The sequence below is a fragment of the Haliaeetus albicilla genome, chromosome Z (assembly GCF_947461875.1).
Source record: "Haliaeetus albicilla chromosome Z, bHalAlb1.1, whole genome shotgun sequence".
In the NCBI taxonomy this organism is placed as follows: Eukaryota; Metazoa; Chordata; class Aves; order Accipitriformes; family Accipitridae; genus Haliaeetus; species Haliaeetus albicilla.
Genome location: NC_091516.1, coordinates 23396060 through 23421148, shown reverse-complemented (window position 1 = coordinate 23421148; position 25089 = coordinate 23396060). Strand labels below are relative to the sequence as shown.

General features: G+C 38.1%; 1 protein-coding gene across 7 annotated transcripts in view; it reads left to right on the top strand.

Moving 5' to 3' along the window:
* BNC2 (basonuclin zinc finger protein 2) overlaps nucleotides 1-25089 on the top strand; it is a 342418-nt gene that overhangs the window by 204862 nt on the left and 112467 nt on the right. For all 7 annotated transcript variants that reach the window (XR_011323263.1, XM_069776358.1, XM_069776359.1 and 4 more), the window contains 2 exons: nucleotides 7851-7953; nucleotides 24743-24978. Coding sequence is in view for 6 of the 7 variants with exons in the window: in XM_069776358.1 (XP_069632459.1) it covers nucleotides 7851-7953; nucleotides 24743-24978 (339 nt within the window). In the remaining variant the exon portion in view is untranslated. The remainder of the gene's footprint in view (nucleotides 1-7850; nucleotides 7954-24742; nucleotides 24979-25089) is intronic.

Here is a 25089-nt window from a genome sequence, read left to right as displayed (position 1 = left end):
CTTCTCTTCTCCAGGCTGAACAACCCCAACTGTCTCTCAGTCTGTCCTCATAGGAGAGGTGTTCCATCCCTCTGATCTTTTTTGTGGCCCTCCTCTGGACCCTGGTCCATGTCTATTTTGTACTGAGGACTCCAGAGCTGGATGCAGTACTTCAAGTGGAGTAAGTTACTGGTCCAGGGTCAGCAGGGCCATAAAACCAGTGGAAGCAACTTGCCTCCTGTGCTCTCTAAAGGAGACCATAGTTGTGCTTACTTGAGGTGAGGAGCTGGGTGGAGCTAGCAATGCTAATCTCTAAAAGAGTCATGGGTAGAAGAGGGTATGTGAGGCTTTCCAGGTGAGCCCATCTGCATTGTTGGGTGCCTGTCTGGCACTGGTCATTGCCTTGACAAAAGTGCATGGCTGAACTCCAGCGACTGACAGTGTTGGTTTCATAACATGGGTCTGGTCTTCATCTCTAAGAACAAATGTCTTCATTTGCTAACATGCTCTCAGGCACAGGTAATCTCATTCTTAAATGAACCATGTTTTCTTCTTCAAATTTTAAGCAAAGAAGCACTTGTCAGTCTTAATTTTTTCAGTGCAAACAACTTTGCCTTTGTTGCTTGGGTCCCTCAGGCTAGTTTTACATGCTATAGAAACATAGGGTGATATCGTATCTGCAGTCTTTGTAGAATATCCTGTTGGCAGCACTGTGAGTTGAATGTGTAGAATCAGGATGAACATGGCCTACAAAAAGTTCCTGGAAAATAACAAAGCTATTCCGCGTTATATTTGTTTTCTCTAGAACAGTCTATGTAGCATTCCTGGACACAGGCTTCCACTTTTGGAAGTATCTAAGGTAGAATTGAAGAGTGACTCCTAACTTAAATGCAACATTACAAATGACATTTTATTCTTTTTCCTTCTTTTCTTTTTTCCCATTCATTTACCAGCTCTTTCTCAAGAAGAGTTGAAAATGGTTTTCTAAAATGCTTAAAGGCTAAGTTGTCCTTACTCCAGGAAAAGCTGTTTTATCCTATTAACAGCTTTCTCTCTTGTTAGCATCCTTCCCTTCATATTGTATTAGTAACTGTTTTCTTGAATGCCACAGAGAAATATAACAATATTAGTACCTTTCAGATTGTATTACTGAAAATAAATACAAATAAGAAAAAATACTAATATAGTGTCATGTGAAATTGCTAATAAAATGCTGCAATGCAGTGAACAACTCAGAAGACGCTTGGGTCTCTGAATGGGAGAGATATTTGTCTTTATCTCAATCCACGAGTCTTCTTACTTTCACCCTTCTGATTCTCTCCCCTATCCCACCAGGGGGGAGTGAGTGAGCGGCTGTGTGGTGCTTAGTTGCTGGCTGGGGTTAAACCACAACAATTCCTTGTAATACCAAGCTTACCATAGGCAGGTCACATTGTGCGTTTCCTAACTGTCGATATGCAAATGATCCTCCTTTTGGTGTTAATTTAAAACAAACTCTGTTGTACTCCTGATTTGCCAGCTATTAAAAATAGTATAATTTCATTGGGATCTTTTTGCTATTTACACAGCAGAATTTATGCTGTGGTCTTTTAAATTAATAAATTGCTAAGAGAGAAAAAAAATTATTGGGATTCCTGAAGTAATAAAGAAGAGAAGTGACAGATTTTCTAAGAGCTGTTTGCAGAGCATATAATATGTGCTCTGAAAAAGAAAGAAACAAAAAAACCAGCCTAAAACTGTAGTGTGGTACAATCCTGCGCTGAGCAATAGTGTTGATTTATATAGACAGATTTTGTCTTCTTCACTTTATAACGAAGAAACAGTAAGAAGAACTTAATGGCAGAGAAGACTTTCTGTTAAAAAAAATGCTGGAACACTTGCAAGACTTAGCTGCTGTCTGCTGCTTCATATCTTTTTTTTGGCATGAGTCGACATACAGCAACAGAAGAGTGGATCTCTGCATTTCTCATCAACCTCTTGCTCATTAACTTTGATTATCTCAATGTGCCATCATGTCTTGAGACCAACTACTGTACAGCTTTAAATTATTCTCCCCATGGCAGTGTTACTTACTTTCAGTAAAATACTAGTTCAAAATTAGGTATTTGGTATTTATAATATAGAATTAAAACTGTTTGACAGTGGGAAGATTAGATTGTATTTAACATGTTGGGTTTCGGTTTTTCTTAAAGTTGAGTGATAAGCTGCAAAAAGTGCATTTTGCTTTTACTTTTGCAATACTTCCCATCATTTCACCCAAATATTTCATTTATTGACATACACCACCAGAACTTTTTATTGTTTTTAAAATCATAATATCATTTTTTTTCTGTCAATTAAATATGGAAGGTTCTTGCCCTTATTACTATAATGCATAGAACTTGTGAATTACCACATTATGCAAAATCTAAATTTTAAGTATACATATGTGTATATGTGCATGTTTAAAAACCCGGCAGCCTCACTAACTAATACGTTTGTACAGAGCACACACTCGCACAGGGTCTTACTGTTTTTAATCCAGCTGTAAGGAATGGCACTTATGCACCATTTTGCTGGTTTGAAGTCTCACTGAAAAGATTTCACAAACACTAGACCAAATCATCCTCAAGCCTCGTGCTCCTGTGATTGGTAACAGTGGATTAAGATTATGTGAGCTCTGTAGGATAAATGTGTGGTAGATGCTTTAGACAGGTAGATGGAACTTCCATGCAAAGAGAGTGAGTATCGTTGAGTCCGTAATGTATTCAGGTGCACAGTGTTCCCTTATATCATTGATGGCTTGATAGGAGGCATTTCTTTTTGTAGATGAGAAGGATAAGGTAAGGACAGTAAGAGCAAGGCTCTCTTACTGCCTACCACATAGAAGAACGGAGCTAAGACTTCAGTAAGATGCTATTTAACCTCACAGCACTCTTGGAGCCTCATCACAAGTTACATTAAGAATTTTTGTTACAATGAGTATTAAAATTCAGGATAAAGGATGTCGCAAAACTTACTTGTCTCTCCAGAATGTTGCATCATTTTAACTGCCTCCATCTTTTGTGGTCACTTGTAAGAACTCTACAGGAGGAATCATACCTCTTCTTTATGTGTTCTCCTCCTCGCATACTGTGATCCCTTTCATGATAGGTTATTGCTTCTTGTCTCTTGGAAGCTCTGCAAAACAGCCAGACAGATTGATTTTCCATTACTGCTATAGGCTGTTCCTATTAATATGTGAATAATATTTAGTTGTTAGATATAATTAAATCACCCAGACTATGTTAAATGAATATGCTTGGTCCGGGGGAAACCCACAGAAGTCAGGTCTAACATCTTTTAATGTTAGCCATACAAACTTATGCGTAGGTGTACTAGACCACATGCTTTAATACTAGGCAAAGTTCCCTTCTTTCTGCATTACACTCTACAGGAAGATCTCAAAGAAAACAGCAAGATATTTCTGAATGTTTTGGTGTCAATTCTAAAACCATTAATTTATTGTTGTATACGTGTATTTTGTTTTTAAACCTTAATAGCACTGCTTTAGGATTTAAGGAATTAGTTGTGTAAACTATTTAAAATTATTCTACTGAAATCCAGTCTATTTCCTCCACAGGTCCTCAAGGGCCACTCTAATTTTGTTAGAAATGTGGGGAGTGTTATGTTAGGAACTCAGTGGAAGGGATGTGTAAAAATGCCTGAGAACTCCTGTTATCTGCAGACCATTGATGTGGTAGAACATAATGGCACTTTTCAAGAAGCTGCAGAAAACCATGTTTTGTTGCATATTTAAGGACCTTAACCTGCAAGTTGTCATCTAAATACCTGGTTGCCTATCAGCTGGTACAGCGGAAGCCTGTATTTGCTGATTTTACTGTTCCTCTTGCTATGCAAGGTCATTGGTTTCTTTTCCTTTCCTTCTGTTTTCTTTCTGTCTGTCTTGGAGGAAGTTCTGAGGAAAACCTTAGTCAGGAAAAATTTCTATTTCTTTCCCTACAAAATAGCATAGTACACAGAGTCACATTACGTAAACTTTTTAGCAATATGTTGCAAAGGCAGAATTACAGTGCATGACTTCTGGAATGCCGAGCAGTACTCTTTCAGAAGCATTTTCTACAGCAGTTTAGCATTGCTACACCCTTGGATTTTTATACCTACTTTTAACAGGTTTGAACAATGGCTACAATATTTGGCTGCTGCAAACTCACCCAGGATCTTTTTATTATGCCTACTCCCCACCCCACCCCTTTCAAATTAAGCAGTAACAGATGTCCAACCACAGTTACATGAATCCACGCTGCTACCTACAAGTACACCAGCTACTGTACTTTTATCCTCTCTGTACCTTGTAATCCTGCTGCTGGGGGATGGAGCGGCTGCATTAAAGCTTTGGATTCTTAGGTGAATCTACGCCACTGTCATGGTTTAACCCCAGCCAGCAACTAAGCACCACACAGCCGCTCACTCACTCCCCCCCCATCCACTGGATGGGGGAGAAAATCAGGAAAAGAAGTAAAAGTTGTGGGTTGAGATAAGAACGGTTTAATAGAACAGAAAAGAAGAAATTAATAATGATAATGATAACACTAATAAAATGACAACAGTAGTAATGAAAGGATTGGAATGTACAAATGATGTGCAGTGCAACTGCTCACCACCCGCCAACCGACACCCAGCCAGTCCCCCAGCGGCGATTCCCTGCCTGCCCTTCCCAGTTCCTAACCTAGATGGGACGTCCCATGGTATGGAATACCCTGTTGGCCAGTTTGGGTCAGGTGCCCTGGCTGGGCATGAGAAGCTGAAAAATCCTTGACTGTAGTCTAAACACTACTGAGCAACAACTGAAAACATCAGTGTTATCAACATTCTTCACATACTGAACTCAAAACATAGCACCATACCAGCTACTAGGAAGACAGTTAACTACATCCCAGCTGAAACCAGGACAGCCACGTTCATCTCCTGCTGCTGTTCTGGGTCCTTCCTGAGCCTGTTGCACAAACTGTCAGTGACTTGTATGCCTCAGTTAAATGCTGTTGAAAACCAGTAGAAAGATACTTTTAATAATTCAAATGCATATCCTTGCAAGGCTCAGTACATATGTTGGTTGCATTGTGAAGGTCTTTAAAGACAATGCTTTCTTTCATTTTAATGAATGTTAATGTTCCATCTGTGTGTGTAGGAACACACCTTATTCCTGGCATCTTGAATATTCTCTCTACCAAGTTATGCTGGTTTCCTGTTGGATATTGTAGTGATCTGAGGTAGTTACAATAATTCTGGATTAACTGAGTGAAGTGAAAAATGAATCTTTGAAATAAAGACTAAATTCTACTTGAGATTTTCAATAGCCTCCATCACTATACAGTGCCTAACAATTTATTTTGCCTTTATCCTGAGAACAACACTTTACTATCATTGTGTCTGGTTATTGTTTAGGGAATGTAGGGATCAGGCTAACAAAGTAATTTGGCCAAGATCATGCTAGAATGTGAACTAGAATATGAGTTTTTCAGTCCCAAATGATCATCTTGCAGATGAGGGCTTATCCTCATTACCCAGAAATATGCATGGGATTCTCAGTGATGGGATGGGAAACTACTGAAACCAGATCACAACTTGGAATCAACACGCCATTTGCAGAAAAAGCTGCCAAGTAAGACCAGGCTGAATGTTTTGGCCATGCTACTTATCTTCAGACTTTCTCATGCCAATCCATATTACTTTATAAAAATACATAGATCTTTTTGAAGACTTTTCAGATTTAGTTATTTGAGGAACAAGCTGACATTTTCAGGTTTCTGAAAAGTTTGTGTGAATTTTTTTGGGGGTATGTATGAAATACAGAAATCTTACTGAGTAGTTAATCTTCAACACTTTACACCATCAAGACTCTTTTTAACTCAGGGAAGAGGAAAAAAACATGAAACCTCTAAACTCCCCCCCCCCCCCCCCCCCCCGGTCTTAGAATTTATAAAGGCTAAATGGATGGGTTTTGAATGTGTGCAATAAAATACACTCTTAGGCTGAAACATTGTATTTCAGGTTCAAGCTGAATCCAATTTTTACAGGCAACCTGTTAACCTCTAAGCCAAAATAGGTAGGGTTGTAACAGAAATGCTGATGAGCCTTAATAAAGCAACTCTACCAAAGAACACTGTTTCATCTAGTATGTGTACATACACTGTATTGCTCCTATTATACATGCTGTAAGTGACACATGAACAGGACAAGATAACGTAAAATACAACAAATTTGTGTCACATTGGTGCAGACATTAAAAAAAGCTGGTGAATCTAAGAAAGCCTTTTATGATAAAATAATAATACCATTTTGTAAGCCCTTCTTCTTGCAGTACAATTAATTACTGAGTTCATTAATTAATGAACATATTAGAGAAAGAACACCATTACTGACCAGTGGAGACCTGATATATTACTGAGTCAATAAACTATTGAACAAGAAACAGGACCTTTCAGGAGAATTTTTTTCTCATAACCTACAAACACATATATTATTCTTGCACAGTCAGCACTTCTTTGGTACCCTTATATTTCATATTACTAATTCTTTTAATCACGCATACTACAGCAGTGTTTTATAACCTACCTAATGAGTAATTGGACAGGTGACATTGGGACTGAGGCCCTGAAGTGTCAAGCATAATAGAGCAGGATATTTTTTTCCCCACTAGGTTTTTGAGAGTAAAAGATAGTAAAAGAGCAGATAGGATAGGAGGGAGAAAGGACTCTTGTACCACAGATTTGGCAGAGAAGTACAGATTTTAAGTGGATCCATGAACTATAAATGACTTTAAATTGCTGTGTGATACAGATAAACAAGTAAAGACATAAAAGGTTTAAAATAACTCTGAATCTTTTTCATTGTCAGCAACCAAGGAGTTTACCTTGGCCAAGCTGAAGTTGAATGTAATTTTCTTTAAGTCAGTATAGTTAAGGTAATTCTTTTTTGGTATTGGAAGAGTGTGTGTGGGGGGGTGTTAGTTATTTGGAAAAGGTAAGAGCCTTCATAATGCTTCAGTATCTCAGTGGCAATAGGTACCAAGCACCCTTCCCCCACCTTAGCCCCCAAGTTATCATTGATTGCATCTAAATCTATAGAGGTATCTTTTCCTGGCAGCTCTGGTAGTTACAGTAGATTGTTAATCTGTGAATGATCAGAATAAGCCTCTCTGTCTCAGAAATCTCCATGCAAATTACTTCTAAATGCATGCCATAAATTTATTAGTAGCAGTTTGAAGTGCACAGGTCATCTTCTAAACTATTTAAAAACATATGTCTGTTACACATTAAAAAGAGTCTTATTCAATTTATATTCACTTTTCTGTAGATGTAGATAGCCCCTGTCAAAGTAAACCTGTGTAATTTTTGAAAAAAAAAATTTAAAAGGGAGATGAGGTGTAAGTAGAGATCTGTAGTTGTCCTTTTTGTAGGTTTTTGTTTCCTCATTTTACTCTTGGTTTTAATCAAGCTGATATGCTGCTACAGTAAGACATCACTAGTGACATCTTCCTTCAGACACTTGATGCAAAACCAGAAAATTTGTGGAACATCTACAGAGTCCTCATCCTACTGCTTTTTTTTCCTAAAAGAAATAGAGCAATTCTTTTAAAGACTTTAGGAATGTATTCATCTCCATGGGACAACAGACTATGTTATTATTGAATAAGCATTTTGGTTGTCATTGCTCAGGGGTACTGATGTGTGTTTTTGAAAGAAAATTAATCTCTACTTAAAAGAATGAGCAATGCTTTGAATGTTAGAAGGCTAGTTTTTGCTGTACAGTTAATACCCTTCTAGCCCTCACAACAAATTTGTACAAGAAGGAAGAAAGACATTAATACATTTTTTTGTTTCTTTTTCCAGGCTATCCGCTGTACACTGGTAAATTGCACATGTGAATGTTTTCAGCCAGGGAAGATAAACCTGAGAACCTGTGATCAGTGTAAACATGGCTGGGTGGCACATGGTAAGAAATGTCTGTTCCTGGCTTGTCTTCTCTATTCTGTCCGTCTTTCCCAGTATCTTTAAATACTTAGAGCTGGAGTGATACAGACAGTAGTGATATCTATTTGTCTGTACATGCATGTGCATGCATTCTGGGTTTGTGCACATGTATGCATGCACATGTTTTTTTTTTACAGCAATTTCTAGGATGAAAAAGTGAGGGTCTGTTATTCTGGCAATAGTTTCAAGTGCCACTGGAGTTCAACAGCTTGTGTACAGCTCAAAAGAATATTCTAGCCTCCAGGAAATGATACAGTTCTAGCAGGGCTTAGCAGAAAGGCAAAAAGTTTATAGTATGGTTGCACAGCAGAGTTTGTATTGCAAAGAAGCATCAGCCAATAAGTCACTGACCCTAATGGAAATTCAAACATACCAATGTTAAACTTCCAGAGCTTGGATGTCAGAATGAAATGAGTGTATCCTATATGGCTCAACAAAAGTGTGCGTATGTGATCTGTGAGTTGAACCTCTCTTCCCATGTTTAAGTAGCTAAAGAAAGAAAGGAGGGATTAGAATGCCCAGATCCTGTATAAAGGCATCAGTATATGTAGACCTTCCATTTTACTTATCCTTTACTATTTTGTGTGTTTAGTGGTTTTTTTCGTGACAGTCTTGATTAAGCTATGCATCAGAGAGAGCTGTATGCAGCTGTATTAGAAGGGCTGTATACAACTGTATTAGAAGGCAAATAAAGAGAATACGTAAAATGGTTTAATTAAAAAAAAAGAGGAAAAAAAGGGAAAAAAGAGAAAGATTACTATGTTTGCAGAAGAAATCAGTGTTGGACATTTCTTCTCATGGTCTAGGCTATTGGCACCTAAGCAAGCACAGTCTCCATTCCCCACTGCTGCCAGACATTCAGTGGGTTATATTCTATAAATTTTATTTTAATTTGATGACACCTGGGGTGGAAGCTTAGTACTTCCCTCCTAAGATGCACTTGATCTCTTTTTAGTTCATGTCTGTGTGTATTTGTGCCTGAGTATGCTGACATATGGCAAGCGTGAATGCTCAACAAATTCAACAGCACAGACTGCCAGAGAAGTTTTTAAAACATCACATACATGGAAAGGAAAGTAGAAATGCAGGTACCATGCAGTCCTGTGACACTGCATAGTAATATATACAGCCAGCCTAGAAATACCCTAACACCACCGATCTGCTAGCTGGTTGCAGGTTTATTATATACTAGATTGTCTAGAGACACAGCTTATTTTCACTCCTCTTTATTCACAGAAAGCTATCTTCAGTCACAGTATAACCAGACTCACATTTCTTGGAAGGTTTGCTAAACCTTGCAAAATTAGTATAGTTCAGGCACGCTTCAGGTTTGCGTAGAATCAGCATCTGAGGTTTTGCTGATCCACAGATAGGGAAGACCTGTCTAGCTATTTTCCAGGGTGTCCTCCTGTTGAGTAATAGAAATTAGGAGTCTAGCACTTAGATTCTGGCATATGGGCATCCTGCATTTTCTTTTTAACCAGTACATCTTAGAAGAGTGTGATCAGATTTTCCTGATAAATTCTTCCCTGTGAGGTGGTTGAATTCAAAATCAGAAAGTATGACAGTAATCTGAGATTACCACAGTATATATAGTAGAAATGTCCCTGTTTTATAAATCCAGAAAGTTAAAAGGTGAGTTTAATGATTAGGGATATACCACCTGCTCCTGTACCTGAGTGCTTGACATTCCGAATAGAAAACTTAATACAGCTATATATTATTAGAAAGTGTTTGTTTTACTACTGCACCAAGTGAAGAATGCTCTGATTTATTTTTTTTTTTAGTATACTTTGTGTACATTTGTCTGGAGTATTTACATCTTATGGCAGAGCAGGACAAGTCAAATATATGTTTCATATACATACTCAAAGCACAGGCTTATAAATTACTTCCTGGAGACTGTGATGCATCTGCTTCAATTCTTGATCTTAGCTGTTTTCCAGGATTTTGAGGGCAGCATTCAGGACACTGATCAATTCACTGTAGCGCCTGGATTTCAAAATAACTGAATCAGGTTGCTGTTCAGAAGTGTTTTTCCTTAAACCCTTAGCACGGTACTTTCAGAAGTTGTTCCCTGAATGCAAATAGTATTTCCTGCTGCTTTAATTAAAGGGTTTCCTTCTGATTTTTATTAATGAATTTCAACTCAGCTCCTTGACACATGATGTAGTGCTTTCCTGAATGTAATTATCAAAGAATAGGTGTTTCCAACAGGAAGTACCCTGCTTATTCAGTTCTGATAACCTAGAATCATAATTAACTGAATAGATCAAAAATAGCTTAGAACTGCAGTCTTCTCATGGTATACTTGACTAATCTGTGCAGAGTTAATTCATGTTAATAACTGCCATTTAAAATGTTGGAATTCTTGGAGTGAGGAAGAAAGGGCATACAGCCACCACAGTATTATTGCACTTAACAACTGCTAGTCTGTTTTCTTTTTTCCTGCTTCCATTATCTTTCTCATGTTTTTTCTCACTCACCTAAAATGAGCTGTACACATCTTGAAAGGAAAGGTTTCCTACAAGTTCAATTTTCTTCTGTCTGGAGTTGCCAAAAGTGGGATTGTCAATATATGAACAGACTCATCAGAGAAATTCTTCTGTGGCAAGATAAATGTTTCTGTTGGCAAAAGTTCAGCTTATCGAATTTTGACCCTGCACCCCTGTGCTACAGTGGTAATCCTACCATCAGTGTTTTTAAGGCTGAAGCCAAAAGCTGCATAGAGCCTAGCAGCATTTTCTAGTACTGGTGTGCATAATGGAAAATGGGTTATTGCTGGTGTGACTCTCTGGATGTTTTAAGGGATTTGGATAACTAGCCTGTTTTAATTTGTTTTCAGCTGAAGCCTGGCTTTCGTATTGTCAGCTTGGGTGGGGATTTATTTTCTAAAACAAAAAATAAATGGTTTAAATTGGATAAGCCATTTCCTAGGCCTCAAGCAGGCAAACAGATAACAGTTAGATGTTTTTCCTTCTATTTTTTTTTTTTCAATGGTTAAGGTACTTTGTATCGTCCATATGGTGAAAAATAAAATCTTATTAAAATCTTAATAGTCAATTTTTTTTAAGGAGAATTTATTTTAACATAGGCAATTGCTATTTTGTGGCTTTTAAATAATGTAGGAGTAAGATGACTACAAAAAATTACTACTTTCTTGAGTGCTTGAATTGGTTTCTTCTCCTGCTATTTTTGTTGTATTAAAAGTAACATACTATACTATGAAGACAGTCATGACATTTTACTAGCTTTAGCACAAAAATCACTTACTCAAACTTTATTGGAAATAATGAAAAACCCACTTTATTTGCCACCCACTTCCCCTAGCAGAAGTAGCTTAGCTTATGAGGAAAGAAATTAAGCAAGTCTGCAGTAAAAAGATGTTGATTTCATTGAGTTTGCATTTTGCCTTGTATGCTTGTCATTGATGTCAGAATGACAACTATCATATTGCTAGCAGAAATACTCTTATTATATGTAGTCCAACAGATCAAAAGACCCAATGCATATCAATGGGAAATGCAGCCTACCCTCTCTCATAACTATTTTGCTCTAAAAAGGTGTGCCAAGGTGACATATGTCGTAGTGGACTAAAGCTATAATTTATGACATTCATATTATTTATTTTAGTTCCAGTATCTCAAACTTTGCAGTGATTTAAAAAAACACAGTATAATAATATTGTTAAGTTTGTCTGAAATCATTGTCACCTTGTTTCAGAGAGTCAGAAGATGAGAAAGACTATCTCTGTCTTGCCTTCACACTGATCACTGGTAAAACTCGGACAGCAGCAGCATGTTTTTCAGATGGTTTTGGTATACTGTGCATTCTTGGACTAGCTGAATTTCACACTGTTCAATCTACTCCAGGAAATGAAGTATTCTGTGAACATTTTTGCTGTCTTCCTTCTTTTTTTTGTCTCTCAGAGAAAGCTGATCCTTAGTCCTGTAGTGATCTTTGATGTCTTTTCATCTGCATCATGCCAACTGGCATAGCTCAGGGCTGGGCTATTTATTCAAGTAGAGTTTAGTACCTCTCTGAGGTATGATGAGGCCACATACGGCCCCATCTCCAGTCCAAGACTTGGCCAAGCCTTTTCTCTAGTAACTCTGAGATTAAGTTCCTTTTGGTTTTGATGAAAATGACATCAAATAGGTGATTTTGGCACATAGGGCAAATCCATTACTCTTTTTCAGTTTAAAAGCTGCCATCCAGTGAGTACTCGTGCTCAGAGACTTGCCATGTGGGTTACACTTTCATTTTGTGAAGGAAGTTTTCTGCTGTCGGTATTTATCTAATGCATGTACTAGCTTGCTGTAAGTGAGACTAACAATGAAAACAACAACCTCCACTAGAAAATGGAGAATGCTCTGTTATAAAGTCAGATGCATGACGTGGCTGTGACTTCTTCATTCAGAATGGCTGAATTTTATGACTTTCTACATGGTAGTTCATGAAATTGTCAGGTAAAAGAAACTTGAAGTGAGAACATAAGAAAGGAAGGACAGGTGTAAATAAATAAATAATAAACAAAAGAAGAATACTGTGGAAATTTTAGAAATTGCATCTCTCCCTTACCCTGAAGTTGCTGAAAAGACTTGGTCCAGGAAGAAGGTTTAGATTGTAAATGTGAGCTGCATGAGAATGAGGCGAGAAGGAAGAGGAGTGTTATGTTGAAATAAAATTCAGCAGGGTTCCTATATTTGTCTCAGTCCAAAGCTGTTAAGTGAAAGAAATCCAGGTTTGCAAAGTCAAAGATCATCTCTAACAAAACAAAACAAAAACACGTCACAAATCTTGGAGTCTCTCTAAAAGCTGGCAGAACTGCCATGTTGTTCTTTACTTAAAAATGGACATAGTAGAGAATAAATACTAAAAAAGGAAAGGAGAATTGTAATCCTATCATTATAGTTTACTGGTAAAGTAATTGGGTTGTTTTTGTATTATTCCATAGGATATAAAAAATAATCACAATTTTAGCATACTGGACATATTGTTTCCTTCTATTCAGTTTATTTAATTCTTTAAAATGCTTTAAAATGACAATAGTATCATCAATTTCTTTTTTTTTTTTTGTTACACAGATTTTTAGCAAATTATCTACAATTCATTGATAACAAAGGCTAGCTCTTCATGACTTTTAAAGAAAAACAGGCTTTTCCTGTCTTCTACTGACAAAATCATTTAAGTCCATCTGTTACAACTTCCTCTTGACCCTGAAGGCTGGGGCATATTTTTCATTACTCAGTTGCTTCCAGGAACTTTACCTGATTAACATTCATTACTGGTAAACACTTTCTAAAGTCCCTCCTTCTGCCTATGACATCCCTTTTTTCTTCTCTTCAGCCGCAGTTCCCAAAGCGGCCAATGCAGCACAGAGAAGATGCACTCTGTTATCTTGTGGGTACTCTGACCCAGTATCTGGTTTTAAAGACTTCCACATTGGTAGGAATGATGTGATGTAGTGTTTGCTTTGGGTTACTCTGAGATCACCCTTAATGCAAGTCAAGCTGAGGTAAAAGCTAATGAGAGTATCCAAGCATTAGGGCCTCCCAGACAAATAATATTGTTTCAAAGGTTTATAAGACACAAGTGACGGAAAGGAAATAATGCTTAGTTGCCCCAAGATCAAATAAAAAGTCTTCCTTTTCCATCCTTGTATTCAGCTGATACTTACATAACCATGTGGCCAAGAGTTTAGTCCTCATGCAAATTTTACATCCTCAGGTGTTGAGTAAGGTTTTCCCTGGGGGAAACCCACAGGCTCTAACTTACATATGTTCACACTCACACCTCCTTGGATTTCCCTTAGGGTCCATTCAGATTAAAATATTTTTTCTCTTCTTCCCTGCCATTCCCAGGACATCTTAACACAATCAGGAAGAGGTTAGACCTTTCTCCCTCTCCCTGACTTTATTGGCTCACAGCCCTGGCTTTGAATATTCCAGTGTCCCTTGGATGTGGTCAGGTGAGATTATCCCTGACCAGACATTAAGCAGTCATCTAAGGAGTGCTCCAGTGCCCACTAAGCCCTAAACAGACCATTCTGAAGCATAGTGCCCTTTTCTGCTGGCTTGGGCTATATTCATATCTCAAAGTGAACCCCCTTCTCATTGTGAATGTTTTATTGTCTGAAAAACTTTTAATTTACTAATCACACTTTGTACTCTCACAGAACTGGCATTAATACCATCAGATACTCACTGGCAACTCTGAAATACATATAAGGCCACTTTTATAGCTATGATCTCCCTTTACTAGCTATAAAAAGCCCAGAGAGGTTTAGACTAAAGGTATTTCAAAAGTGCAAGATACTGTTATTTGGTGCCCATCATTATTGAATTTACATTTTACAGAGAAGGCTTCATCCGATTTAGTACACCCTATACCATATGATAAAATGCTAGGAGATGTCTTGGACAATGATGTCATACCCTCTCTTCTTAAGGAGAGAATCCAGTAAGGAAAAAAATAGACTTGCTATGTGCAAGATAGATCAAAGGCAATAAACCCAATGATTTTTTAATTAGCACTTGGAATTCCTCTTTCCAGACATAGCAGAGGCTGCTTTTTGGAAAGGTAGTCAGTGAAGCCCTTGATGGTGCCCTCTTACCTGCGGTGATAGGAAGTTCACTACATGGTGTAGCTTCAGATAGGAGCAAAAGAGTATCTGGTGCTCGCTGCTTGATTCCCAGATGAGCAGGATAAATTCTGTGGGACCTGAGAGTGCAAATTGCCAATGGATTTGTGGGACAGCAGTGGTGGACTTCTGCAACATGCGTCCACAATTCTCCAGGATGTTTAGGTGACAGTACCTGCTTACTTGTCTGTTGTAACACCTACGCTGCTACACATGAATTGCTGTGATGTGCTAACCACTTTATCATTTTATTACACTTTATTACATCATAAATTTTTATATCTTCTTAACGATCCTACAAGAAGCTTAATTGTTTATAGGAACATCTTAATTAACTAGAGTTCACTAGGTTAAGCAGAACACAAATTGAAAGAGCTCTAAATGAAACAAACCCTACCACTCCATTCCATATAGCTTCATAAGGTTAAAATGGGATTTGACTGCAAGAATTAAAAATTCATACTGCTTTCAGATATTACAAAGTAACGATAATACGATGCATAACTTTACCTCAGCTTTCTGTTTTACAAATGTGAAATTCAATGGAAAAAACCATATTTTATTTTTTTTGCCTACTAGGAAGAATTTCAATTTGAGCTGTAGTATTATGAGGAAACTTGCCCCAGATTAATTTAGCAGACAATAGAGTTACTTTAATATCCTATTTCCATCTGGATTTTAGAAATAGAAAAGATAATACAAGAAATATATAACACGAGTCTCAAAGACTTCTCTGATGATATTCTAATTGATTACAGTCAATTATTCTGAAGTATATTTAACAGGAGCTTTGTGCAGTGGTCACAGTACATGAATTGGGGTGGAAAAGATTAACGTTCATGAACGGTAGAACTAGCTATATGAACCAGTCTTCCCAGGGTCCAAACATCTTCAGTTGTCAGCAACTTTAGGACAGCAGGTTTTCCTGGGAAAACTGAGGTGATTTAGCACATGTGGGAGAGCATTTCATAGGCTTAACCAGAGTTACACCCTAGACTAAAACACCACCATGGTCTTGGCTTGCCTATGTTAAATGCCTCTACAACACAGTACTCATCCAAACAGAATGATGTTAACAGGTGGGCAGTGCCTGTTGCATTTTCATTACAGTTTTCAAGGCTGCATAAAAGATGGAAGGAGTTGCCTAGAGAAGTGGTGGAATTTCCCCCACTGTAAATATCAAAGACTCAGCTTGACAGGGCCAGCGATAACCTAATCTGAGGCCCTGCTTTCAATAGAAGGCTGCACCAGACAATCTGCAGAAACCCCTTCCACCACAGACTTTTTGTGAATCTGTGAATCACAGTTAATGGAATTTGAGGTGCATTTGGATTAAGACGGAAATCCTCCAAATCCAGACCACAATCCAGGACTCCCAAATGTGCTTCTGTCCCGCTGTATATAGTGTGTCAGCCAGATGGTATTAGGACCATTAAGATGCATATTAACTCCTATCTCACCATTATTAAGGGAGAGAATATTTTTAAGGTGTTAATGGCTGATAGGAAGGAGGCATTGGCTTTGGAGACAAGAGATAGAAAAGATCCAAGATGAATGACTCATCAAGGTAATAGAAAGAGATATATATTAATTTAGTGGCTTCCATTATAAATTGTAAGTTTCAACAATGACACTGTCAATCCATGTGTCAAGGAGCAGCAAAAGCAGAGCTGCCCGGCAAAGAGGTCTGAGCCAGGAGTTAAGGGCAACTCCAGCAATGGCCATGCCTGCACCATGGGCACAGTTACTTGAGGTCTGATCACAGTAGACAGAACCAGGTGCTGGTAACTGGGTCCATTGACAACCTCAGACATGGCAAGGGAATGAGTGAGGTCAAGGGTCCATCCAGGGACTACAGTCAGGAACAAAAGAAGCTGAGGCCAGAGACAGGGCAGAAGACAGGACTACAGACAGGCACACCTACAATGTACCTTACATAGGGAATGAAGGTCCAGGCCTGAGGTCTAGCAAGGATCCTGGACCCATGCACTGAGAATGCAGGGTTGAGATCTCCAGAGAGGCTGGTCAGCACAATGAAGGCCAGTTGGTACACTCAGCACCGTGACATCATGGACTGATCAATAATTGCTGTCTGTAGCAGAGGTGGCCAATGGTACCAACACACACAAAAGCAGCTGTGTGTTGGGACACTCACATGATGACTCTATATGTATTTCTTCATCAGGGTACACTAGTGCTGAAGTCCTCCTTCCCATAGGCACAAATGCACCCAGAGAAGACTGCAAGGTCCAAATCCCACAGAAGAGAACAGGCTCTGTTTCATCTTCCCTTCCATGGTCCCCATAGTCAAGTGTCTTCATTCATGCAGTACGCCCATGCAGGAAGTGTCTAGTAGTCCAGAATGAAGGTCATCTACAGCTTGTTCCTTTGAACACATTAGCTATCAACCAGGAGGAGGGAGAAGAAGCCTACCACTTTATTTATTTATTTGAGGGGTCAATTCTGAATTTAAAACATGCTCACGAGGTATCACTACACAAAGTTAGATCTAACCATTTTTAGGAGAAAGCATTTGGGGATTTTTTGTTCTTTCTTTTTTTCTCTGTAATAGTATTTTCTACTATCGAAGAAAAATGTTTTTGTATAGAAAGAAAACATAAAAGAAAACACCTGTTTGGCTTGCAGGAATTGGCCAGGGAGGCGGTTTTCCTGACAGGCCAAAAGCGACCAGCACAGGGCCCCTTTAAAAAAATAGTCAGGTGGTTTTTTTTTTCCCCCTATTTCATGTGAGCATTGGCAGAAACTCTGACAAGCAGTTCTTCATATTTTATTATGTTCTTGTCTAGCAGAATCTCTGTCAGGCAAAAACCTTGTCAGCGGAAAAGCTGTCGTAGGATCAGAGGAGACAAAAACAGGTGTCACAGAGGCAGTCAAAACTGAAGAAAAAAAAAGATTAGGCTAAAGAGAGAAAGGCAGACAATTACATTAATGCCATTGCTTTTATCTTATAGATGTGTGTTATTATCTCGGGGTGCTGAGTGCGCAATTGCCTCAAAGAAAAGTAGACAGGAGACAAGGGGAAACTTGATAGTTATTAACTGAAGAGGCAGTGTGTCAAAGCTGGATGGGGTTCAAAGTTTTGCAAAGGGATAAAAAAAATTGCAGACAGCAAGCAACGTCTGTGAACAAACTGTGGTTCTGCTTTCGGCTACATAAACCTAGTAGCAATCTAAATGTTTCAACTTGGAATCAGATCATAGACAGAAAAATTAATGAAAGTTTTCATTCAGACTTTTTTAATAACATTTATTTTGTGTACATGCAACTGAAGTGCTGGGGGTTTTTTTTGATCTGTTATAAAAATGTTGTTAGAGCATGAGGCATGGTGAGGCATGAAGACATTTATCAGTTTAGTTGCTGTGTTGTTTGAGTTTGAAACACCTATTATCAACACATGTTTAATTTTAAAATGCTATTAAGAATCCTTTTACTAAGTGTGAACATCTGTACATGCAAGCTGTAAATTAGAAGATCACATATGTGTCCCTCTGTCAGAGACTAAATGCATTTGGCAAATGGTTTCCATTATTAGCTTTTAAATACAGTAAAAGGCAGAAGGAAAAGTTGATTTTGCCTATGAATCAGAGTATGCTTTACTTACTCTCCTTCCATGATCTTTTGAAATCCACAGTGTCTTAGTGAACATTTCTCATCTATCTGGATTAAATTGTGAAAGGGATGAAGACAGAAGTGAAATGGATGTCACCAAAGGATGCCATGTTGTAACTGGAATTTATACCCAGGCTGATTCAGGATGTTCACCCACCCATATAAATGTTAATGTCCCATGCTCTGTGCGCTTGTGCCAGGGGTGAATGGGATAATTTTCTACACCATGAAAATATTTGAGCCATTCGGTAGTCACTGGCAAGTTTTCTTGTCCTTAGTCACCTTCTAAGCATGGTACTTTTGAGGAGCAGTTTTTTCCGCCTACAAAATACACCATATTACACCATGTTACAGGTGGTATTAAATCTGCATCCTGAGGGAAGCTAGCTTAGACCACCTCTTATGACTGCAGTAGTTTGTCTGTCCTTCCAGCATTTTAGTCATTCATAAGCTACCTTCTGTTCTTGAAAGGATTTGTTACTTCTTTTTCTGTGGTTGATGGAAAAGAAGAAAATCTTGGAACTCTGAAATGTGAATCTGTTCATGTTCACCACTAAAATCAACAGCAAACTACAGTGCTCCACATTGCCATTAATAATATGGTATCTGTTTTACCATACTCGACAAGCTGTTGTTGCAACAGTATTATGGAATCTTTTTATGTTGGTGTTGTATGTTTAATCTGTCTGCCAATTTAAGTTTCTCTTGCTGTAGAAAGTGGCCCAGTTATTTAGTTTTAAAAGGTCTGGAAAGCTCTGTTATTGTCTGGACACAGACTATATAAAATTTCTTTTCATTTTCCTGTTGACCCTTGAACAAATCTAGTAACCTGGAAAAATGATGATGTTTATAAAATTGTATATTCTCATGTGTATGTGTGTATGCACTCCAACTGTGTCCCTCTTTGGTAAGCTAGAGAACTGGCCAGAGAGCATGCAAGAAAATCTACAGTGGGACTATTGCAGAGCCCAAATTTAAAACTGAAATGGAATGACATTCATAATGACCTGTACATTGCCTCTTACTGACTCTTCTCTGTGGTATTCTGAGATACACAGTCAGGCAAATCAGCTGAGAGAAGGGGTTTCACTAGACCTTTTCATCCCTCTCTAGGATACCTAAATATTTATCTAGGATCAGGAAATTAGCAAGAGGTATGTGTATTTACAACTCCAATTGCATTTAAACTAGGATATTTAAAATTCTTTTATATTCAGTAAAGGCAAAATGTCATGCTTTTATTGTAGCTATTCAAAAAACAATATGAGGCCTCTAAAGTACAAAATTCATCACTGCATACTTGTATTTCTTTTGCTTAATGAAAATGGAATCCACTCAGAAGCATGGCTTTTAATTTGGTTGACCTTGTCCACTGCACGTTGAGAAGGAAGGGGTCTCAGGTCGATGAGTAAATTTGCATAGCTGAGCCTATGAACTGGCCACAGTATAGATTAAATGAAAGATTTTGTCTTTATTTTCTGTCTTTTGACAAATTGAACAAGTATTTGAGCCTTATTTTAATATATCTTTTGTACTTAATTTCCTTTGAATTACACAGGGTCCCAAGACTCCAGTAAAATATAAATGGTGAAGCAGATTTCCCCTCCCTATTTTACTGCATTTTAAAAAAAAAGGCAAAACAAACCCACAAATGGAACATAGAAGTTTGTTCATCAGTTTTTTATAAATAGGTCCAAAGTTTTTTGCTGGAATTTTGCATAATAAGAATGCTGCAAGCTGTAATGTGAAGATTGACATTATATCAATTTCAAAATTCTCTTTACAATTCAGATTATACTGAGCAGAGTCTCTGTAAAATCTGGGGGTTTCATTTACTATTCAAGAAGGTAAAGAGAGGATAAGCCAACATGGGGAGTTCAGGCTTTACCAAGAGGGTGGTCAAACGCTGGAACAGGCTTCCTAGAGAGGTGGTCAATGCGCCAAGCCTGTATGTGTTTAAGAGGCATTTGGACAATGCCCTTAATAACATGCTTTAACTGTTGGTCAGCCCTGAAGTGGTCAGGCAGTTCGACTAGATGATCGTTGTATGTCCTTCCAACTGAAATATTCTAAATTATCTAAATGATTATGGTGCATACTTGATACTTTAGAGCTAGGTAAGAAAAACAGCAGTGAAAGTTTCCTAATTCCTATACTAATTATCCAATTAGTAATTTTGGGATGTTGAAGGCAATCTTCTGTAACGTCTTCTACTTTATAATCCTTTTTTGCCCCCCCTTTTTAATAGTTAAATTTTCTGAAACAAGAACTTGAAATTTAGGATTCACCACAGAAATATCCCTTGGCTGTATGTTGTTACAGTAAAACACAAGGGCCTTTTTAGGCTGTTCCACAAAAATTTTGATTACTCAGCAGGTATGCGAGTTTTAAAATTCATTAGATCTTTTCTTTCTCTACCAGTGAACAGTTTTCTACTCACACTGACATAAAGAATATCAGACTATCAGAGCAGTGCTAAGAATTGAATTGGGCTGTTAAAAGGGAGCCTTCTTAGTTTAAGCACATAGCTAGGCCCATCATAGTCATGTTTTTGGAAAAGACTCTGCAGGTTACAACCAAAAAGTCACAAACATGTTAAGACTTTTCTGGGTGAACTTTTGAGCCCACTGAAAGTGTAAGAAGTATGAGTAATACCTCATGCTCTACCAGGAAGGGACTTTTAATGTGTGGTTTATGATGTTCAGTCACTGATATCTTCTTAATAAGGACACATCTGTTTATGTCATTTTTCAGGTATGATAAAGCTCATTCTTTTATATAGCATGTTTCATCTTGAAGTCTCCTAAGCACTTATGAAATCATACACTGTCAACTATTTCCTTAGCAATCTCTTTTAAAGAAACAAGGTAATTTTTATAGATTACAAATTATAGTGAAAAGTTTCATTCTCCTGCCAAGTGCAAGGGGTTTCAATAGTCAATGATCTGAAAGACTTTCAGGTGCTTACCATACTATCATTTCTCTATGGGTGCAAGTGTATTTCCTTTCTCTTCATGTACAACTTTTCCTTTTCTTTCTTTTTTTTTTCTGACTGTAGCATGAGGTTTGTCTTTAGTTTGCAAATGTTCTTACACATCCGTGCAAAAATATATGCTTTGCTGTGTTATAAATTACACATTTCAGTGCATATCCTGACTTGTACTTCAAAAGGATAAAATTCACTGCTTATTTGTTTATTACATAATGTGCAGAATAAGGCCAGAAATCAAAATTGGAGATAATTTCAGTGTCACTTGGAGTGTTAGTCCAACAGTGGACTAACTCTTATTTGTGTGTCTGTGTGTGTGTGTGTGTGTGTGTGTGTGTTTTGAGAAGCAGATCTATAGATAACATCACTTGAAAACATGTTGCAGATAAATGGAATAGTACAGGGTATTTTGTGAAAATTTCTGTCTGCTGGTCAAGGAGTGTGCTCAGTCATTAAAAAGGACCTTTTTTATTTCTTTTTTCACTTCTATTCCATCTTGGCCTTTCCAAAGCTGTTATCCTCGGAGTGGATAACCACATTACATAACGTGGGTAAATGTCCAGAGTTTTTTACTCTCATTCTATCTATTAGTTTTATAATCCACCCAATAGTCTTTAGATAAAGATATCGTACAGCCATTCTGGCTAGTGCCAAAGTAGACTCATGACCTTAAAATCTTCAGCAAGCCAAGTCTTCTTTAGCTGGAAGAACTTGCTTTTCCCCACTGCAGGCATAGGATTTACTGTTAAGTAAAGAGAAACGAAAACAAATATTAAGATATATTAGAAATATATGATGTAGTGATTAAAAAGGATTGAATATTCCAAAAATATTCATTCATGTCTTGACTCTGGTCTGAATTTGTGTAAACGTGGAGAAGCCAGTTAATGTCTTTGGACCCCATTCTCATTCTGTAAGACTGAAGGTGGAAAGCTCAAGGTGATCCAGATCTGCTTAATTATTTTGACAGTCTGGTAGAACATGTTACATCTATTAACACTAATATTATTTACAGCATTCTTATTGCAAGTAGTAGTAGTATTTTTTTAAGAATACTAGTATTTTACTTTCTTTTACTCCTTCCAAATGGTTGCTCTGCCCCCCAGGTACACATATATATGTATCAGCACACATACAGCACAGTCTGCACAGTAACAAAACCAATTTTCTAGGCTTTTCTAGCTGAGTACGTTGATGACACATCTGTTACGGTAGTAGAAAAATAACCATGTTACAAAAATATCATACATAAAAGGGGCAAAAAAAATATAGGAAAGTATTTGACCTGGATAAGCTTCAATCAAATCCCATTCATTAGACCTTGTAAATAAATCAGTCCCACATCATGAAGCCTATATAGCTGAAGTACTTCGGAATAAGATCTTTTGGAAGAAAAATCGCACCCTTCACATTCTTCAGTATAAATGTCCTGTGGAGAGACATAAGACTGCAGTCCCTAGGCTTGCCAATTCCTTATCTTTTTTGAATGTTAAATTAATATTTAAAGCTATTTATTCAAAGTTGACTTAACCACTAGAATAGGAAAGATCAGACAAATCAGTTGCAAGAAATGAAGTATGAGGAAACCAGAACTCTTTGACAAAGTATTCCTTGGAGTAAACGTGTTGAATGAAGCCAGTGAGTAAATGATAAGGGCCTTTGCGCTCTGGATGTAAGAAAGCAATTTATCAAGAGTACATGAACTCTCCAGTGACCATAAACCAAGAAGAAACCAAAGTACAGGAGAGAAGAAGTCCCTATAAAATTATTTTAAATGCTCAGAAAGTTTTATTTTAAAAAAGCAGTGAGAAGCTTAGGTGCTGCAACATAGTCCATAAAATGGAAATAAAATTAAATTTAAACATTGATACTCAGTAAAACGTGTGATGTCATGTGCAGTTCCATCATATTTAACTTCACAAGGGGATAAGAATTACCTTCATCCTGCAAACCTCTCCTTCCCTCATCTCTATATTATTCACGTCACAATGAATAACATGAAATTCACACAGAAGGGTAAAACAAAACCAGCCAGCTCAAGTAGCAGTGAATTCATGATAGAAATTATGGTAAATCAGGGGACTAATTTTTAACATGTTTAAAAGGCTGGGGTATAGTGTGTATCTGTTTTCTTTTATTCCCCTAGAAGTTAAGTCTCAAACCTTTAACAGTCCAAATCAATTCTGAATAGCTTCAGTTTTGTTCATCAGTTAATCATAAATTTTCTGTAATTTCTTTTGAACTTAGGAGTATTGTAGTCTCTGGGGCTCAGCTGAGCACCCTTCTGCTGTAGGAATTAAAGTTAATTGTGATCTTTGGAAACTAGGCCTGTTTCGGACTGCATCCGTGAAAAAGAATGACTCAGTGATGAGTGGTGTCCCTCAGGGTTATATTGGGACTGGTACTGTTTAATATCTTCATCAATGACATAGACAGTGCGATCGAGTGCACCCTCAGCAAATTTGCAGATGACACCAAATTGAGTGGTGCAGTTGACACACCCGAGGGACAGGATGCCATTCAGAGGGACCTGGATAAGCTCAGGAAGTGGGCCCATGTGAACTTCAAGAAGCTCAAAGAGGCCAAGTGCAAGGTCCTGCACCTGGGTTGAGGCAAACCCCAATATCAATACAGGCTGAGGGATGAAGGGTTTGAGAGCAGCCCTGCCAAGAAGGACTTGCAGGTACTGGTGGATGAAAAGCTGGACATGAGCTGGCAATATGTGCTTGCAGCCCAGAAACCAACCATATCCTTGGCTGCATCAAAAGAAGGGTGGCCAGCAGGTCGAGGGAGGTGTTTCTGCTGCTCTACTCCACTCTTGTGAGACCCCACCTGGAGTACTGCGTCCAGCTCTGGAGTCCTCAGTACAAAATGGACATGGACCTGTTGGGAGTGGGTCCAGAGGAGGGCCACAAAAATGATCAGAGGGATGGAATGCCTCTCCTGTGAGGACAGACTGAGAGAGTTGGGGTTGTTCAACCTGGAGAATAGGAGGTTCTGGGGAGACCTTATAGCAGCCTTTCAATGCTTAAAGGGGGCTGGTAAGAAAGATGGGGACAGACTTTTTAGCAGGGCCTGTTGTGATAGGACAAGGGGCAATGGTTTTAAACTATAAGAGGATAGATTCAGACTAGATATAAGGAAGAAATTTTTTATGATGAGGGTGGTGAAACAGTGGAACAGGTTGCCCAGAGAGGTGGTAGATGTCCCATCTCTGAAAGCATTCAAGGTCAGGTTGGATGGGGCTCTGAGCAACTTAATCTAGTTGAAGATGTCCCTGCTCATTGCAGGGCGGTAGGACTAGATGACCTTTAAGGTCCTTTCCAGCCCAAACCATGCTGTGATTCTGTGGTTCTATGAATCATTCAGGTGATATTTCTGTGGAAAATAATTGCATCTGCAAAATTAATTGTGTTTAAATAATTCTTTGGGATTATTTTCTTGTCTTTCCTTTAGCTCTTCTCTTATACTTAACCCATTTTCTTTCAGCCTTGGACAAGCTTAGTACTCAGCACCTCTACCACCCAACCCAAGTGGAGATTGTGCAGTCCAATGTTGTGTTTGACATCAGCAGCCTGATGCTCTACGGTACTCAGGCTGTGCCTGTGAGACTGAAGATCCTACTTGACCGACTCTTCAGTGTACTGAAGCAAGAGGAGGTGTTGCATATTCTACATGGCTTAGGCTGGACACTGCGAGACTATGTTCGAGGCTACATCCTTCAGGTAGGAAATAAAGCAAAGCATGTTTCCAAGCCCAGTTAACTGAATTATTTTTTTTGTACAGATGTAGTGACCATGCACCCAAAGAGGTAGAAGGATATGAAGTAAATTTAG